This window comes from Saccopteryx leptura, chromosome X (assembly GCF_036850995.1).
Source record: "Saccopteryx leptura isolate mSacLep1 chromosome X, mSacLep1_pri_phased_curated, whole genome shotgun sequence".
NCBI lineage: Eukaryota > Metazoa > Chordata > Mammalia > Chiroptera > Emballonuridae > Saccopteryx > Saccopteryx leptura.
Window position 1 is genome coordinate 93,784,068 of NC_089516.1, and position 19,914 is coordinate 93,803,981.

Below are 19,914 nucleotides of genomic sequence, written 5' to 3' on the forward strand. Positions count from 1 at the left end.
TTGACATGACTAAGAAAAACTCTCAGGCCTTAAAAAATTCAATGAGAAATCCTTTGAGGAAAAAAGGATAACTTTACCAACCATCAAATGCTTTCACAACTGAAAATCATGCCTGAAACACATTGAACATATTTGAAGATGCTTTTGGATTGGTAGACACAATTTAAAGTGATATTATGGGATTTTCAAAAGCATTAATTAGACTTACATATCAGAGGTAAATGTCAAGAGTATGCAATCATGAAATGAAAGGGAAATTAATGATGAATCAATAAATGGTTATACGGCAGAAAATAAAAGAAAACAAATAGAAATTTTGACTTAAAAATTGTTTCTCAGTTACTATTGGAGCAAAAAGAAAAAAATATTTCAAGAAGTTTTTATGTCTGAGATATTTTTTTACAACATATTTCCTAAGCACAAAATGTGTTAAATTAGCCTGACCTGTGGTGGCGCAGTGGATAAAGTGTCAACCTGGAAACGCTGAGGTTGCCGGTTCAAAACCCTGGGTTTGCCTGGTCAAGGCACATATGAGAGTTGATGCTTCCTGCACCTCCCCCCTTCTCCCTCTCTCTCTCTCTCTCTCTTCCCTCTCTATAATGAATAAATAAAATCTTTATAAAAAATGTGTTAAATTAAATTGGAAGAATGGTAAATCATTTAAGGAGTTCCATATAAGAAGTATCTTTGACATATTCTTATTTTAGGTTTTAATTTCTAAGAATTTATTTTTACCTCTATTAATGAAGTCCAATAATATTATATGAAATAAATATATAAATATTTATATGTAGATATATTTAAATTGGAAAGATGATTTCATTTTTTCACATCTTTCAATATGTATTCAAGTTTTTCAAATTTATAAGTGTAGTAAATGAGAGCAAAGTGTTCTTTCTTTCAATATTTGTAAAATATTTTATTTATTTTTACTTATTTATTTTTATTGATTGATTTTAATTTATTAAAAATACCCCCAGTGAGTTTCCAGAAGCCAGTAGTCTTATCTTTGTACTTCACTGTACTGTTGTCCTCAGATTATTTTTTATTTCTAGGATCTTCATGATGCTGACTGATTTGTGAAGATAGACTAGATTTATGCCCAAATTTGATTCTTCCTCTGTAAAGTGAGGGTTGGACTAGATGAGTTTTACAATATTGAAGAGGATTGGAACATGTCACTCCCAAGATATGTCACTTTGGTGTATTTATTATTTTGAACTGAAGACACTTGAGAAACAGTAAATGCAGGAAGGGGTCTCTGGCCTCCCCCTTTTTATCTAAAACAAGACATCAATTTTCCCATTACAAAGGTGCCCTCCTACCAGGAATAGAACATTTTAATCAGCAGAGATGAAGAGTTGATTCCAAGATAAATCTGTACAAAGAAATCTACTGAAATAATACTTATCCTCTGTTATTTTCCCCCATCTATTTCCGGATCACTTTCCCACAATTCACTATTCTTAGCCCCAAACCCTTTTTCCTTTGTCTTGTCACAGCTCCACACTTAATCATTATTTGTTGAAATGGTTTAAATTTGTCAAACCTATCTTCTTCTTTGGGTATGCATTTCTTTTTCATGAAAGCTTTTATGCCACATAAAAATATTAAAATCAAATACAATTTTATTTACTTCAGTTAATACATTTGTTTATTTGTTTTTTGTCAGTTTAATTTTTAGGTCCAGTCACAGAACCTTAAGAGGATAAAGAAAAAGTCTTTCTTTTCCTACAGTTCCTATTAAATCCTAAGCAAGCTATTCATTTTTAGCTGTAGTGAGAATTGATTTTTAAAATGCAGAGGAATTGAAATACGTTATTTCGAACTGTAAAAGAATAAGACCAAGAAAGTTAATGGAAGTGACTGAGACCAAAACAGGTCTGCTGGACCAGTCTCGAAATGGGTTCTTCCACAGTATCACAGGAAATGATTTTCAAGGATACACACAAAATGACTGCCCCAGAGGGTCCCATGTCTCATCCACAACCAGGTGACTCAGTTCCATTTCATTATGGAAGAAGTCTAACCTCTCGGGCCACAAGCCCACACTTGTCCTCACAATGCTCAAGAGAAGAGCCAGGACCCAGAGCTGGCTGCCATGACCCTAGCATCCAAGGCTCTGGTACAGTGGTATGATTCAGCCAGTTCGGACCAGTTCAGCAGAACCAATTCCTAATTTTTTGTTGAGTTCGGCGAACCAGTTGTTAAAATGGCACCTGTCATCAGGATTCTTTCTGAGGTGGGCACCTGGGCAGTCGCCTAATGTGGAAACACAAATTGACATTCCTTTCTCATTTTTTTTTTTAACATTCATCTGTGCAACAGCGTATTCTAAGCACCTGTATTAATATTCATTCTGTTCATAGGGGAAAAATTTGCAAGTGAGGATGCCAGTCACGAAGCAATATAGAAATATCTTAAGTAAAAGATTTATTGTTTTTTGTCATGTATTAGTTAATATTTTTTCAATAATATTTTAAAACTTTCTTATAATCTAGATTTGTATACCTCTTTTATTGTTTTTATTTAATTAATAAGTGAATGAAATAATAAACTATCTTTTGGTAAATTATTATTTTATACTTAAAACAGTCATTAGGGCGGAGAACTGGTTGTTAGTTTATTTGAACTCCACCACTGCTCTAGTAGTTCAGCACAGCTGCTTTTCCTGTCTGGCCTGCAGCTGCAATTGAGAAAACTCAGGGCCTTTGTTAAGCTTTGATTATATTTCCTTGGGCTTGGGAGAGAGAAGGCTTTTGTTCACATTAACCAGTCTTCTTCCTAATTCTTTTTTTTTTTTTGGTGATAGAGACAGAGAGATAGAGAGAGGGACAGACAGTGACAGAAAGACAGGAAGGGAGAGAGATGAGAAGCATCAATTCTTTGTTGAGGCACCTTAGTTGTTCATTGATTGCTTTCTCATATGTGCCTTGAGAGGGGGGCTACAGCAGACTGAGTGACTCCTTGCTCAAGCCAGCGACCTTGGGCTTCAAGCTAGTAATCATGGGGTCATATCTATGATCCCATGTCCAAGCTGGCGACCCTATACTCAAGCCGGATGAGCCGGCACTCAAGCCAGGAGCCTCGGAGTTTCAAAACTGGGTCCTCTGCATCTTACTCTGATACTCTTATCTACTGTGCCAGCACCTGGTCAGGCATGCATAAAAATATTTTACAAAGGAACGAATGAAAGAGAAACTACAGTTTAGGATAAGAAGTAAGTTTTTGTAAATATTAAATATCTGTAAATGTTAAAATTGTAAAAACTGGTTCTGTCAACATAAGAAATTTCCAAAGTTGTAACAATTTTTTATGAATTTATTTGAGCCAAACTGTTGACAATTGCTGGGAAGCCAAGTTTCAACAGAATGAGAAAGTGCTCTGGAAAACAGCAGTTTCACCACTTATTTTATACAAAGACATAAGAGGATTATAGGAAATTGATTGGATTGGTGATAAATTAGGGAGATAGGAGAAAGCAAGGTAAGGAAATCTTTGGGATTGGATAAAAAGTACTGAAACTTCTTTTACATAGGCAAGAATAAGATGGGGCAGGAAAAGATTACCTGCATGTTATCAAGTACAATATTATAGATACAAAAGACAACAGACAGGCTAGATTAAAGTAAGCACTGACCTTTGTTAGAGAAAAATACCTCCCGAGGACATGACTACCCACCTGCCATCAACTGCTTTAATTAGAAAGTTTTAATTTCAGATTATCCTGTGTTGTTGTTTTAGGTCCCTGAGTCTGCAAGGCCACCACGCAGGTCTCCCCTGAGCTTGTCAGATTCAGTATGTGGCCTTATTTTCTTTCACAGTTCCAGAATTATAAGGGACTTTATACTAACCAGAAGGTGACTATCCTGTATGTTATATTTTAAATTGTGGTTCTCAGTCTTAACCATACATCATAATCATCCTCAGTTTCTGATCCTGTAAGATTGGATGGGGCCCGAGATTTTGCATTTCTAACAATTTCCTAATTGATATTGGTGCTCCCGGTCTGGGGACTACACTTGGACAACCACTCATCTAGGACAATTCTGTTAAACTTTAAAGATTAAACCTATTTAATTTGGAGTAATTCAGAGATAAAGAAGAGGAGATTTCCAGTCCCTACACCTACAAGACACAGATTCAGTAGGTCTGTTGTGAAATATACAATTCCAGAATTGTATATTTTCATAACATTCCTCTCATCATTCTGATGATTAGTTAGATTTGAGGGCTTTCTTTTCATTCCTTTATGTAACCTGATCTTGATGCTTCCTGTAGACTGCACATAAAGTAAATGTTTTTTCTATACAGTGCACTGAAAGTCAGGTAGAATATACACTTGATTCATCTATAAAGCCTATAGGTAGACTTTGTGATAAAAATAACATCTGGAAGCACAGAAAGCAAATCTTTCAGTGTGTGGATTTCTACATAGATTGAAATGTTGTTTTACATCATTGATCAGATTAATTGAAAAAGTTAGTTGTTTATTTGCTTTTTAAATTAAAGGAAAACAAGGAAGGGTCCTGTGATGGCACATTAAGAAATATCGCATGGAGAGGGCCAGAGACACTTTAGGGTGATTACAGTGTACTGATGCTAATAGAAAAACCAGTGCAGTGAAACCTTATAAATTGCTTCCTTATACACTGTGGACTTAGTGGATCAGGGTATGTCCCATGTGCACAGAGGCATAATTCATCTTTCTCACACCTACATGGAAAGCCCTTCACAAAGAATAAAATAAAGCAATCATAAGCCTTTGTGATGGATGAAGCCTCTTAAATCATTTTTAAAGACCTCGTTAGGTTTTCTATTTAAGCTTATTTTCAAAGAGAGTTCTTTGAAAACGAAAGAGTTTATAACTTCTAAGAAGGCAGTTTGCAAAGATTAGCTAGTTACAGGGGTAATTTCTACAGCTAACAAAGGTACTATTATATCTAAATTTCAAGAGCCATTTAGAAGAATAGTAAACAAGTAATGATATGACTAGGAAAGGAAATGTTTAGCATTTAAGAAGAAGGAGAATGGCTCTCTGAAGATTTGGGACAGAATCATGAATATTTTGCATTTGATACTTTGAAATATAAGGATTTTTTTCTACTTGTTTTTGTGGTTTTCTCTCTATTCTTTATCTCTTTCCAAACCACCTCCTCTCCAACACTCACACACAAGTGATTTAGTTACAGTGTTACAAAAGTAAACTAAATTATCCATTGAATTACCTCAAATGGTTTACACTGGTCTAATAACTAATATTTAATAATCAAGTGTAGCCATAATATCAGAATTAGAATTAATTGGAGTTGATAACTAATAGACCCAAGTTCTAAAAAGCTTTTTTTTTAAGCTCACTTTTTTACTTTTATTAGGCAAAGATATTCACTAAAAGCATTCAGTAATTCTGATAGTAACTTTCTCAGCATCCTAGTCCCTCTGTCCTGCTCTGACTCCTCTTTGTTGTGACTGGATGCCTCTATATTTAGTTTCTCTGTCCCAAAGGAAAGTTAATGCATATATCCTTGTCCTTTTGTCCTGATACAAAGTGTTCTTTTTATTTATTTGTTTGTTTGTTTTAATATATCGTAAAATTTATTCTATTTTGTATTTTATTAGTTTTGGCAAATGCATAGAGACATGTAACTACCACTACAATCAAGGTACAGAATACCCATTACCCTCCAAGGAACTATTTTATGATCTTTTGGCATTAACCTGTCCCCCTCCTGGCATCCATCTCTATAGGTTGGTCTTTACGGGAATATCATATAAATGGAAGAATACAGCTTGCGTTTTTAGAGCCTGGCTTCTTTCACTTAGCACAATGCATTTGAGACTCATACAGCAGCGGTCCTGTGAGGCTCAGTGTTTCAGTTTCCTTGATCACCTGAGCTAGGTGCTCCAACAGTGTGAGTTATGTGAGTTCTCTTATAGTTTAGTCTGTATTCCTTTTGATCTTATTCATGATTGGGGTTGGTGTTCTGGTGACTGACTGTGAGGATTGACTTAAACCACAGTATATGAGCTGTTGTATAGGGGCTGATCTCAAAATGAAGTTCGCCCAAGCAGAATGTGGTGCCTGGCAAGATTTCCCTTTGGCTGTGCCGCTTTGGGAAATAATTGGGTCATCCTATGATGTGGTACCCACAGGATGTGATAGTCCTGACGTTTCTTTGGAGACGTCTGAATGCATGTCAATGTCAGATGTTGGTAGTGATTGGCCCTGGGCTACCTTTTAAAAGCTACAAAGTGATCAACACTTGGTGGTTGTCTCTGCTGGGTCCCTGTGTACATGGCACACAGATTTACCAAGCTGTAAATCATGGCCTGCTTTTGCCAGTACCAAGCCTGGTGCAGGTCTGCAAAGGGCTCACATCACCCCAAGATCTGCCTCAGCCTATTGCCTCAACCACTGAAAAAGCCTCTGGCAGTTTCTGATTTGCATGAGGCAAGTTCTTCCTCAACAGTGGTGTTGTTCAGGTTGATAGAGATTCAAACTTAGCACCAGTGCTGGGTCTCAGGCCGCTCAGAAAAATTTCAGATATAACAATGCCAGCTGCCATCCACCTGGGACCTGTGGATCTTTGCAGTGGAACGGATCTCAGGGAGTCATCAGGATGAAACCAGAGAGTTCATCAGGCAAAAGCAGATTTTGAAAGGAGGGCTCTGTATAGAAACGGTGGCATAAGTCAAGTCTCATGGTTAAATAGGCCCTTGCACTATACACATTCTACTCAGTTTCTCCCTGTTCATTTCTGACACCCCTAAATCTGATCAAGCCTCCTTGAAAGCCTCTCAGGAAAGTCTGTGGGCTCAGACTGATCACAGATAGCTGATTCTTTTGCAGGACTGGAGTTTAGCAGGGAGTGGCCACAGGAAGTCTAGAAGGTAGACTACTACATCCTCTCAGACCGATGCCATTTAGAAGGGAGTACTCAACCCAAGAAAGATGGAATCTGTAGGCAGGGTGGGAAAAGGACTCAGCACAGAGGCATTAGTGGCTGTGTTTTCGGAATTCTTCCCAAAGCCACACAATGGCTCCACTCTACTCTGAGCCACCATTTTTCTGCCAGAGCCCAGAGTGAGTGCCTGTAAATGAAATTTTGTGCATTGGCCTTTTTAATGGGCACCAGAATATCTAGCAAACTCCTTCTTCACCTGGGCAGAAAAAATCTTTGCTGATTGTCACATGCAGATGTTATGTGAGCCCCTTTTTCTGATACTGGTTTTGGGAAGCCTAGCTTGGGATAGAGACTCCTTGTTCTTAAGGAGGCCTTTTGCAGCTGAGATAGCCTTTCAGATTATCAACCATTAAACATGGATGGATACAAGGCCAGCTTTTTTTGTATCTCTTTCCTTCTTGCCTATCTCTGCATGGTTTCTGTTGAATATCCCTAGTTATAAGACTTCTGTTCAGTTAGTCTTCAGTTGCTTATTCAGGTTTATTATTTTATAACTTAGTTATAATTCCAATTTGGTTCTAAGAGGAAGTGTGTGTAACCTCCACTTAGCTGCCATCTTGGATCTCTAAGTAGTAGTTTTTAAAAGAGTGCTCTAAAAATATTTATACACACACACACACACACACACACACATGCACATACCACACACACACAGTTTAATTTTTAAATGTAGTTATTTTAATAAACCTTTATAGGGGAAGAAAAAGTATTTGTCTTGTATCCAGTTTCAGTTCTCTAACTAGGCAATATAAATTTGACTGGTTTGGGGCCCAGAGCAGGCAACACAAAAATAGCCCACAATGGCATATTGATTATTTTAAATTAAATTTACTTGACAAGCAGCCAAAGCAAGAAGGGCATGTTGACCTCCTCTTGTCTCCTTGAATGGAGAAAAGAAATCTCTGCTTTGAAAGAATCCCTCCTTGCTCCAGGGGGCTTAAGGGGGGAGGAGAAAAAAAACTTTAGGGCTAGAATTAAGGAATCCAGGGTCAAAAGGCTTACACAAATCAACTTTGTACTCCTTTACTAAATTATTACCCAAGCACAAACTCCATTTAGATTCTTCACTGACGAACACGCAAAACCTGTCTTTTTCTTATTTCTTCACAAACTTAATGTTTGTTGTTTAAAATTGTATAGAAAGCTGGCTGGTTCATTATTTGGGGAGAATCGTCTATGATTTCCCTTTCACATATATTAAGTTAGCTTTTCTCCTATTAATCTGGACTTGTGTCGATGTTATTACTAATCCAGTCATAAGAAGTTGAGAAGGGCAGAGGAGGAAATTTACCCCCATGTGTGATACTTGTCAAGAACAGATTACCAGTTGGAAAACAGACTGATAATTTAGCATAAATGGGTAGTTAAAACTTGTATTTATATCATCTTAAGTTATACAAAGTAAAAGGGGTTTTAAGATTCTGGATAGGGGAAAAAAGTTATGAGAAGGTGACCAGGAAAAAATATAATAAACAGGAGCTGTTTAGAAAATTTTGTTATACAGGTAGAAATCCTCTGCCTTCTCCATTGATGAGTCAAGAGTCTCCCTTTTCTTAATAAAAGAAAGGAAGACACCTTTAAAAATGGAAATTTTCTTTATAAATGTAAATTTTATTTACAAGAGTATAACTTGTGCCTTAAGCTTTTCTTGAGTCTGCTGATTCTCAGTGGACTTTATTACTAAATAATCCATATGCTAAATAAGCATATTTTGGGGGACATATTCTGGTATCCTGCACTTTCCTGTGGTATAAATACTGTTAAATTATTTTTAAAATCTCACCCGATAAAACACATCCTTGATATTAGTGGAACACTATACTTATATGCAGTGGATTTTTTTGACAAGTATTTAACAACCATTTTATGGAAAATATGTACATAGGCTTATTATATATTTTACTAACATAAATGAAATGCAGTTATATAATACCTTACATTGCACATTTTTTGTTTCTTTGATTATCACAGAATGAAGGACATTGGAGTAAGAGTTTTGAATACTGCCTTTTTCAACTTAAACTTATAAATGGATTAAAGTACTGTTATAGTGGAAATAACATAAACGTGGAAAACTGCATATTTTCTTATTTAAACTGCTATAATTATGTCTCAGCTAGTCTTGTGCACCAAGTAACAAAATACGAGTTATGTAGGGACCCGCCTTACCCTGAAGGTTGCATGAGAGGTTGCATAAGGAACAAGAAACTTAGAGCTGACCCAGCCCCCATATCCTGTTTATCTAGATTTGTAACAGTTTTAACAGTTTTAAAACTTTTCCACTGCCTGCCCTATGTTACTATGCCATGTGACTTCTCCCCCCGCCAATAGCTAATAGCCAAGTCTGCTTTTGGAAACTGCTTGCTTGCTCAGCCTATATAAGTCCTAGTTTTGTAAGCGTTTGGGCGCGGCTCTCATCTGCGACTTTTTAAGAGTATAGTGTCCCTGAGACACCCGAGAGTCCGCCCCTGTGCAAGTTAAAAGCTTGGTCAATAAATTTTCCATCTAAATTCCTGAAAGTCTCCGACATCTGTTTTGTACCCAGGTGGATGCTACATTTTGGGGGCTTGTCCGGGATCCCCTTCAGTGGGACCTTTGGTCGGAGGCCAGAAGGACAGCTCGAGCTGGGTAAGTTTTGCTGGGGATCCCATGTAGTCTGTTTCTGGCTCCAGAGCATTTGCAGCCTGTGGCGGTAGACAGGACGCTGTCAGAGACCCACCCAGGCACTCAGGGGAAAGGGCAGGACGCTGCTCCCTGAGTTATCTGTATCAGTAAAAAGGTGACCGGTCACATTAGGAATTTCTGCGCTGCACTGCAGTTTGGCTGTGTGCGAATGCCTGAGTCGAACGTAAGACAGTTGAGAGGAAGAAATCCAAATGAAAAACTTGCTTGTGTGCGTTTAAGTCTGTTTATATATATATATTTTTAGTATTGTTGTTCTTGTGTGGGTTTTCATTGAGGAAACAGAAAAGAAGAGGATTCAAATTGAGAACAGAAAAATGGGACAAGAGTCTGTACCTGGTTCTCCACTAGATTGCCTGCTAAACAATTTCTCTGATTTTCAGAAAAGAGCCCAAGGGTACGGGGGACCACCTCCGGACCCAGAGACCCTGCAGACCCTAAGTCAGTTAGAATGGTCCGCCTTCAACGTAGGATGGCCCACTGAGGGAACTTTTGATCTCCCTATAGTGTTTGCTGTTCGAGCTATTATCTACCAGGTGCCCCACCCGGACCAATATTTGTATATTGATGTGTGGGTTGATATTGCTACTGAGAAGCCCGGGTATATCAGAAAGTATCTAAAGAAGGGCAAGAGAGAGAGAAGGGCAATATGTGTTACCGCAAGTAACCAGAGGACAGGGAAAAGCAGCAAGGAAGTAAAAGAGAGAACCAACCCCCCAAAGTAGTCTAATGTACAGTCATCTAGAATTTACCTTGTCTTGCCTGAACCGCTAGAGGATCCTTTAGACCAGGGGTCTCAAACTCAACTCAGCATGTGGGCCGCAGAGCAAGATCACAGCTGTTCGGTGGGCCGCACTAGGTCTACAAAAGGCAACTGTTACACAACACTTTTCTCACTGCAGTTGAAAACAAAAAAAAATCAGTACAACAAGCACAATCCGGGCCGCATGTGGCCCGCCGGCTGCGAGTTTGAGACCCCTGCTTTAGACCCAGTAAACTTCCCTCCTCTCTATCGGAGACAGGACGAACCTGATTCCACACAGCAGGAAGAAAATAGATTTTTGAGTCCACCACACACCCAAGGAGGGACAAGCTATTTGGCTCCTCCTCCTCAGGCGGGAACAGCTGCCATTTTGGCTCCTCCTCAGGCAGGAGCAGCTGCCATTTTGCCTCCTCCTCAGGCGGGAGCCGCTGCCATTTTGCCTCCTCCTCAGGCGGGAGCAGCTGCCATTTTGCCTCCTCCTCAGGTTGGAGCAGCTGCCATTTTGCCTCCTCCTCAGGCGGGAGCAGCTGCCATTTTGCCTCCTCTTCAGGCGGGAGCCGCTGCCATTTTGCCTCCTCCTCAGGCGGGAGCAGCTGCCATTTTGCCTCCTCCTCAGGCGGGAGCAGCTGCCATTTTGCCTCCTTCTCAGGCGGGAGCCGCTGCCATTTTGCCTCCTCCTCAGGCGGGAGCAGCTGCCATTTTGCCTCCTCCTCAGGTTGGAGCAGCTGCCATTTTGCCTCCTCCTCAGGCGGGAGCAGCTGCCATTTTGGCTTCTCCTCAGGCAGGAGCAGCTGCCATTTTGCCTCCTCCTCAGGGGGGAGCAGCTGCCATTTTGCCTCCTCCTCAGGCGGGAGCCACTGCCATTTTGCCTCCTCCTCAGGTTGGAGCAGCTGCCATTTTGCCTCATCCTCAGGTGGGAGCTGCTGCCATTTTGGCTCCTCCTCAGGCGGGAGTAGCTGCCATATTGCCTCCTCCTCAGGCTGGAGCAGCTGCCATTTTGGCTCCTCCTCAGGCGGGAGCCACTGCCATTTTGGTTCCTCCTCAGGCGGGAGCAGCTGCCATTTTGCCTCCTCCTCAGGCGGGAGCAGCTGCCATTTTGCCTCCTCTTCAGGCAGGAGCAGATGCCATTTTGCCTCCTCCTCAGGGGGGAGCAGCTGCCATTTTGGCTCCTCCTCAGGTGGAAGCAGCTGCCATTTTGCCTCCTCAAGCAGGAGCCGCCGCCATTTTGCCTCTTAGGAAAGCACCCCCGTCACTAGAAGCCGGCCCAAAGGCCCCCTCTTGTATGATTTATGTGCCTTTCTCCACTAGTGACCTCTATAATTGGAAGCACCAAAATCCCTCGTTCTCAGAAAAACCTCAAGGATTAATCTCCTTACTTGAGACTGTTTTTAGAACCCATCAACCGACATGGGATGATTGTCAACAGCTTTTGCAGACTTTGTTCACCACAGAGGAAAGAAACCGCATAAGCCAGGAAGCGGAAAAGGCTTTCCTAGAGGATGGGGGAACAGAAAGGGAAATAGGGGATGTCCTCCCTAGACAACCACCAAACTGGGACCCCAATGTTAGCAGGGGAAGGGAGGCACTCTCTCAGTATCGCCGGGCTCTACTGCGGGGACTGAAGGCAGCAGCCAGGAAGCCTACTAATTTTAGTAAGGTAAGTGAGGTTATCCAGGGACGGGAAGAGTCCCCTGCCGCATTTTTAGAGCGGCTAATGGAGGCCTACCGGGTTTATACCCCTATAGATCCAGAGGCTGAAGAAAATCGCAGGTTAGTGAATATAGCTTTTGTGACACAAGCAGCATCAGACATTAGGAAGAAGCTTCAAAAGTTAGAGGGATTTGAAGGAGAAAATAGAAGTAAGCTGTTAGAAATAGCTCAGAAAGTATATGTAAATAGGGATGACCCGGAATTAGGAAAAGCAGCTGTCAAAATCCTCCTTGCTGCTAACAGCTCTGAAAGAAAGGAAAAAGAAGGGCAGCAACATCGAGGTAAGGGGAGAGGCCCACCGCAGAGGCAACTAGACAAGGACCAGTGTGCATACTGCAAAGAGAAGGGACACTGGAAGAAGGACTGCCCTAAACGGCGGGCTGAAAGGCCCAACCGGGAATCACAGGTACTGCTCCAATTGGACTGATGGGGCCAGGGCTCTATCCCTGTTGGCTCCCAGGAGCCCATGGTCACCTTAACAGTCGAAGGAAAGCCTACTAGCTTCCTGGTCGACACGGGAGCCACGTATTCAGTCTTAAAGAGTCCACAAGGAAAAATACAAAAAGAAACCACGAAGGTAGTCGGGGTAACAGGAAAAGCAGTATCCTACCCACGGGCCACTGCTAGGATCACTGATCTAGGCCGCGGCACCATCACCCACTCATTTCTAGTCATTCCAGATTGTCCTTACCCACTCCTGGGTCGAGACCTCTTACAGAAGCTTCATGCCACGATCACCTTCAAACAAGAAGACAGTGGCCAGGAAAAAGGAAGCCTAGAGGTAACGGTGCCCATATCAGAAGAATACCTGATAGCGGCCCTCCAGGGAGGTAAGGACAAATCTATCGGGGTCCCAGAGGAACTAAGGCAAAAGGTACCCAGAGTGTGGGCTGAAGCCAACCCGCCAGGCCTAGCCGCCCATCAGCCACCTGTTATAGTGCAGCTGTTAAGCACCGCTAGCCCTGTGCGGGTGAAGCAATATCCCATTCCAGCGCGGGCCAAGCAGGGTATAGCACAACATCTAAAGCGGCTGTTAGTAGCAGGCATCCTCTGGGAGTGTCAGTCTGCCTGGAACACGCCTTTGTTACCGGTTCAAAAACCTGGGACCCAGGACTATCGCCCGGTACAAGACCTGCGGGAAGTCAATGCCCGGGTAGAGACTATACACCCCACAGTGCCAAACCCCTATACCCTGTTGAGCTCATTGCCCCCTACGCATACATATTATTCAGTATTGGACTTGAAGGATGCTTTCTTCTGCATCCCACTAGCCCCCAGAAGCCAAGACATATTTGCTTTTGAATGGAATGATCCAGAAAATGGACTAGTGGGACAGTATACTTGGACCAGGCTTCCCCAAGGGTTCAAGAATTCTCCCACTATCTTTAATGAAGCTCTGAGCAAAGACTTGCAGGGGTTCCGAGCTGACCATCCATCAGTTGTACTGCTACAGTACGTGGATGACCTCCTCATCGCTGTAGCCGAAGAAGAGCAATGCAGGACGGCCACCTTGGACCTACTCCAGGATCTCCAGCAGATGGGATATCGAGTCTCTGCCAAGAAGGCCCAGATTGTCACCCAAACTGTAAGTTACTTGGGGTATAACTTACAAGGGGGACAAAGGACATTATCCAGCCAAAGGATTCAGACTGTGTTGCAGATCCCAGAACCCACTAACAAAAGGCAAGTGCGGGAATTTCTGGGTGCAGTAGGATATTGCAGACTCTGGATATTAGGATTTGCAGAGTTGGCCAGGCCCCTCCATGAATTAACACGGGGCAAAGAAGAACAGTTTATTTGGACAGACAAGGAAAGGAAGGCTTTCCAGGCACTGAAGGAAGCCCTAGTAGCTGCCCTGGCATTGGCGCTACCAGATATGGCCAAACCTTTCCAGTTGTACATTGCTGAAAAGGGAGGGGTAGCCTTGGGAATCCTCAGCCAAGAGCTTGGGCCATGGAAGAGGCCTGTAGCATACCTATCCAGGAAGCTAGACCCCGTAGCGTCTGGCTGGCCAACCTGTTTGAGGGCACTTGCTGCTACCTCAATCCTAGTTAAGGAGGCCAACAAGCTGACATTGGGTCAGGACATCCAGGTTATTGGAGAGCACTATCTAGAACAAGTGCTGCATACCCCACCGGATAGGTGGCTCTCCAATGCACGACTGACACAGTACCAAGCACAGTTATTGAATCCCCCGGCAGTGCATTTCTTGAAGACGGCAGCCTTAAATCCTGCCACCTTGCTACCGTTGCCAGACCCATCAGTGGTCCATGACTGCAGACAGATATTGGACACTGTCACAGGGGCCAGACCGGACCTTCGGGACCAGGCCTATGAGAAGGCAGACCTCACGCTGTTCACTGATGGAAGCAGTTATGTCCGAGATGGACAAAGATATGCAGGAGCAGCCGTAACTACCCAGGACAGTGTCTTATGGCAGAAGGCATTACCAAAAGGTACGTCTGCACAGCAAGCAGAGTTAATTGGACTTACACAGGCCCTCCAGATAGCTGAGGGCAAAGTGGCCAACATTTACACGGACAGCAGATACGCCTTTGCCACTGCTCACATTCACGGTGCCATTTACAAAGAAAGAGGCTTGCTAATGGCAGGGGGAAAGGAAATTAAGAATAAGACTGAGATCTTAGCCCTGCTTGATGCCATTTGGCTTCCCTCTAAAGTAGCCATAATTCATTGCAAAGGACATCAAAAAGGGGACTCTCCAATTGTTCAAGGAAACCGTTTTGCTGACATCGCTGCCAGAGAAGCTGCGGAAGAAGGGACTGCAGACATTCTTCCGCTCTTGCCTCAACCCTTGCTGCCTCCAGACCCTAAATATACTCCTGAAGAAGAGCAGGAAGGAAAGCAATTAGGGGGTAAAAGAAATAAGCAGGGGTGGATAGAACTTCCTGACACCAGACTCTACCTACCCCAAGGAATAATAGGAGAAATTGCAAAGGAAATCCACGCAAGTTCCCACTTAGGGCAAAATAAGATGGAACAACTAATTAAGAAGTACTATAGGGGACCTCAGATTAGGAATATAGTACAATCTATAGTTTCTAGATGTAAGGCTTGTGCTAAGGTCAATGCTATAAACAAGAAGCTTCCCCCTTTAGTTAGATATAGGGGAAAGTGCCCAGGAGAGTTATGGGAAATAGATTTCACAGAAATGACTCCAGGAAAGGCAGGATTTAAGTATCTACTTGTGCTAATAGACACTTTTACAGGATGGACAGAAGCCTTTCCCACTAAAGGTGAAACTGCTTCCATGGTTTGCAAGATCCTACTAAGAGAGATCATCCCTAGATATGGAATTCCCATAGCCGTAGGGTCTGATAATGGACCAGCCTTCATTTCTAAAATCTCTCAGGAGTTAGCTAAAAGGTTAGGAATTAACTGGAAATTACATTGCATTTACAGGCCTCAGAGTTCTGGGCAAGTAGAAAGAATGAATAGGACCCTAAAAGAAACCTTAATCAAGTTAAAGGAGGAGACCGGTGAGAACTGGGTAGAGTTACTCCCCTTCGCCTTGTTCTGGGTCAGAAGTACCCCATATGTCAACAAGTGGACTCCCTATGAGCTCATGTTTGGACAACCTACTCCATTAGTTCCCCAGCTCACTAGAGAGGAAATAGAGGTATCTAATCATAATTTCCTCAAGTCTCTACAGGCATTACAGCAGATCCGAGACAAAGTGTGAGAACTAAGGAGGGAAAGAGGAGCAGCCCAAGAAAGCAGCACCCGAGAACCTCCACCAGAGCCTGGACAATGGGTATGGATCCTTAATCATCGCAGGGGAAACCTCGAGCCAAGGTGGCAAGGGCCATTCCAGGTATTGCTCAGCACACCTTCTGCTGTTAGAATTGCTGAGAAGCCCTACTTGATCCACCTATCCCATGTGAAGCAGGCCCAGGAACCAGGAGAGGATAATAGGACATGGTGAGTGTGACGGGACCCCGATCAGCCTCTCAAGGTCACCTTCTCCAAGGAATAAGGACTCTAATATTTTATTGGACAGTAAGTTATGGACTAGAATTCCAAGAGTGGGTACTAATGAGGAGTGATGGAACAGTAATTGCCTCTAACTATACCCAGGGAGGAACTTCCTCCATCATATTTAGGGCTGACCTGTCTAAATTCTTTGGGAGTAAGCTGTGTTATAGTGATGGACTCCACTCCCCTCATTCCAACAAAGCCTCTACACTGAAAGGAGTAGCAGGGGAAGTAGGTTCCAACTGTAATAATAATGAGAATTTAAATCGAGACCTGTTCCATACGGACCTATATGCATGTCCAGAAAGCAAGAACCAAAAGAGGAAAAATTGTGGAGGGGTTATTGCTGATTATTATTGCAGGAATTGGGGCTGTGAGACCATAGTTTCTCCACAATCCTGGGCCCCAAAAGGGGGTTGCGATGTGCACATTAATATCAAGAGAGATAAGTCTGAGAGGCCTAAGAATCAAAATAACCCTGAATGCAAAAATGACAATTGTAACCCAACAGTGTTGACAGTCCTTAACCCCCAAGACCCTGCGTGGATTAGAGGACACACGTGGGGTATGCGTTTATATACATCAGGATGGAATCCAGGAACGTTTTTTACTATTAAGCAAATTCCTACCAGTGCCCCGTCAATGATTGAAGGGGAAAAAGGAGGTTTGCCCCTAGAGTCAAGAGGACATGAGCCAATAGGAAATGATACCATTCATGACCCAAAACCCATTGTAGACAGACCTCACCAACTTGGAGCAGAAGCATTAGAATTATTAGATAAAATCTTTCCATATTTCAATAACACACAGCCTGAAATTACTGAATCATGTTGGTTATGCTTAAGCCCGAGACCTCCCTTCTATTTAGGTGTTGGAGCCAACACTACCCAAGATAGCCCAAATGCACCCATACAAAATCCCTTAACCGGGACAAGCTCTGAGAAGGGCCAAGAAGTAGATGAGTGTTTGACAGACAGCTCCCTCACTCTAGCGAGATTTCATGGGAAGGGAACATGTTACTTGCTGGCTAATTTTAATTTAGAATCCTCCAACTACAGCAAATACTGTCTAGGCCAAGAAAAATTGGCCCTGCCAACTAATCAAAAAGATTTGACCATAATGAAGGCAGCTGATGGATTATGGTTTGTTTGCCTCCAAGGAATTTATAAATGCATCATTCCCACCAGTCCAACATTATGTATAAGCGCATACATAATCCCACAGGTGTACTTGTATGAGGGAAATCCAAATCTGTTAGTGGCCCCCACAAGCCGAGTAGGGAGAGCTCCCCTCCTCGTCCCTATAATAGCCACTTTAGGAGTCATAGGATCCACTGCAGTGGGGGCCGGTGCATATGCTTACAGTGAAAACAGCCTTAAACGCTTATCACAAACCTTTTCTAAGGACCTGTCCATACTCCAGAATCAAGTTATATATTTAGAGCACCAAGTAGACTCATTAGCCGAGGTTGCCCTGCAGAATAGGAGAGGACTTGATTTACTCTTTCTCCAGCAAGGAGGCCTTTGTGCAGCTTTAGGAGAGGAATGCTGTTTCTATGCTAATCATTCCGGAGTAATTAGAGAAAATATAAGAACCCTTACGAAGAGGTTAAGAGATAGAGAAAAAGAGGAAGACAACACAAGTTGGTATGCATCATGGTTCCAAACTTCTCCCTGGTTAACTACTTTGATATCAGCCATAGCAGGACCCCTCTTAGTCCTTCTATTAGTACTAACAATTGGACCAATAATCCTAAACAAGGTTTTAGGTTTCATCAAAGAAAGAATAGAAGTTGTTAAGCTCATGGTTCTTTCTCAGCCTTACACGCTCCTAGCAGGGGAAGAAAACGAGTCAAAGGTTTAACTCATGTCTAAGAAAAGGGGGGGAATGTAGGGACCCGCCTTACCCTGAAGGTTGCATGAGAGGTTGCATAAGGAACAAGGAACTTAGAGCTGACCCAGCCCCCATATCCTGTTTATCTAGATTTGTAACAGTTTTAACAGTTTTAAAACTTTTCCACTACCTGCCCTATGTTACTATGCCATGTGACTTCTCCCCCCTGCCAATAGCTAATAGCCAAGTCTGCTTTTGGAAACTGCTTGCTTGCTCAGCCTATATAAGACCTAGTTTTGTAAGCGTTTGGGCGCAGCTCTCATCTGCGACTTTTAAGAGTATAGTGTCCCTGAGACACCCGAGAGTCCGCCCCTGCGCAGGTTAAAAGCTTGGCCAATAAATTTTCCATCTAAATTCCTGAAAGTCTCCGACATCTGTTTTGTACCCTGGTGGATGCTACAGTTACAAAATACCACCCAAAAGTCACAAAGTAGATCGGACCAAGACAAGTTATATGGTGCTCATATAAAGTGACAAAAAGCAATATAGTGCCTTACTAAAATGAACTAGCATGACAAAATATGCCATTTAGTGTCCAAATTAGTGAGAATGTGCCCTAGTTCCAGAAGAAAATAGGCAATTTGACTTTTTTTTTTTTTTTTTTTTTTTTTTTTTTTTTTTTTTTTTTTTTTTTTTGCGAAAAGGAAGGTGGGGGCACAGACAGAGACAGACAGGAAAAGACAGAGATGAGAAGAATTAACTCATAGTTGTGGCTTCTTAGTTGCTTGTTGATTGCTTTTCTCATACAAGTTTTGACCAGGGGGCTCCAGTTGACACAGTGACCCCTTGCTCAAACCAGCAACCTTGGGTTCAAACCAGAGACCTTTGTCTCAAGCCAGCGACCATGGGTTCATGCCAAAGATTCCACACTTTTAAATGGGTGATCTCGGGTTTTGAACCTGGGTCCTCATCCCAGGTTGACAGTCTATCTACAGTGCCATCACCTGGTCAGGCGACAGTTTGATATCTTTTGTTTGATAACTAAGTAAGAACATGTTTTATACCTAACATTAAAATAGTATTAGATTATTAAGGATGAATGAATGCTAACAGAAAATGAGTAAATTAATGAGAAAGTGTAATCATGAAAGAATTTATGTAGCTATTAGTTTTGGGTCCAGGGCCCCCCTTATCAAAAAAACCCAAAAAACTCAGATTAACCTATAAGTGATCTGGAGCCAGGTCAGCTCCTGTAACTCCCCACCTGAGCAAACTTGACTGATATCCCACCTCTTTCCACCCAACTTCCTGCTGGAGCAACTTCATCAACAAGGATCCCCTAACGCAACCTCTTGATTGAACATATTGCCTCACTCACCTCAAAATTTCATACCAAATCTAACCTCTTAATTAGCTTTGCTCACTAACCCCATAAAAACTTAAATCCCCATACCCTCAGGACTGATGCCACTAGTGTCTCAGCCCATATGTTCCCAGATGCATAAATAAATTTCTTGTAAAACTCATCAAGCCTTGTACGTCCTTCCTTTGGTGACCTAACAGTAGCCTCCTCATTTTACTCTGCATTTTATTTATTGATTGAACAAACATTTATTGAACACCTTTACTCTAATCCCTGCTCTAGGGATGCTATTGTAAACTCTTTTCCCTATATGAGTTATAAAATAAAAATACGAGTAACGGAAATGCCAATTTTGTATTTTTACGTAGTATGTTAAATTATCTTTCCCTGTCACACCATCAGCTGAATACCTGAGAAAACATTATAAAATTTCTTGTGCTGCCAACTCTAAAGCAACCTTTTTGAGCTTCAAATGAATTTGATCTTAGTGTTTATATGAAATTTTTCATTCCCTTAAACAATTCCCGTTATTCCAGACTTATCAGTTGCTCACAAAGAACCTTGTTATATCTTGGCTCACTATTCATTCAGAAAGCATTTTT

At 42.1% G+C, this 19,914-nt stretch overlaps 1 protein-coding gene across 1 annotated transcript; it reads left to right on the top strand.

Moving 5' to 3' along the window:
* Nucleotides 1–16,059: 16,059 nt before the first annotated feature.
* LOC136386422 (endogenous retrovirus group S71 member 1 Env polyprotein-like) lies at nucleotides 16,060–17,979 on the top strand. Its single transcript, XM_066357846.1, has one exon. It carries the CDS (start codon nucleotides 16,060–16,062, stop codon nucleotides 17,977–17,979), a length of 1,920 nt encoding a protein of 639 aa, XP_066213943.1.
* The last annotated feature ends 1,935 nt before the right edge of the window (nucleotides 17,980–19,914 follow it).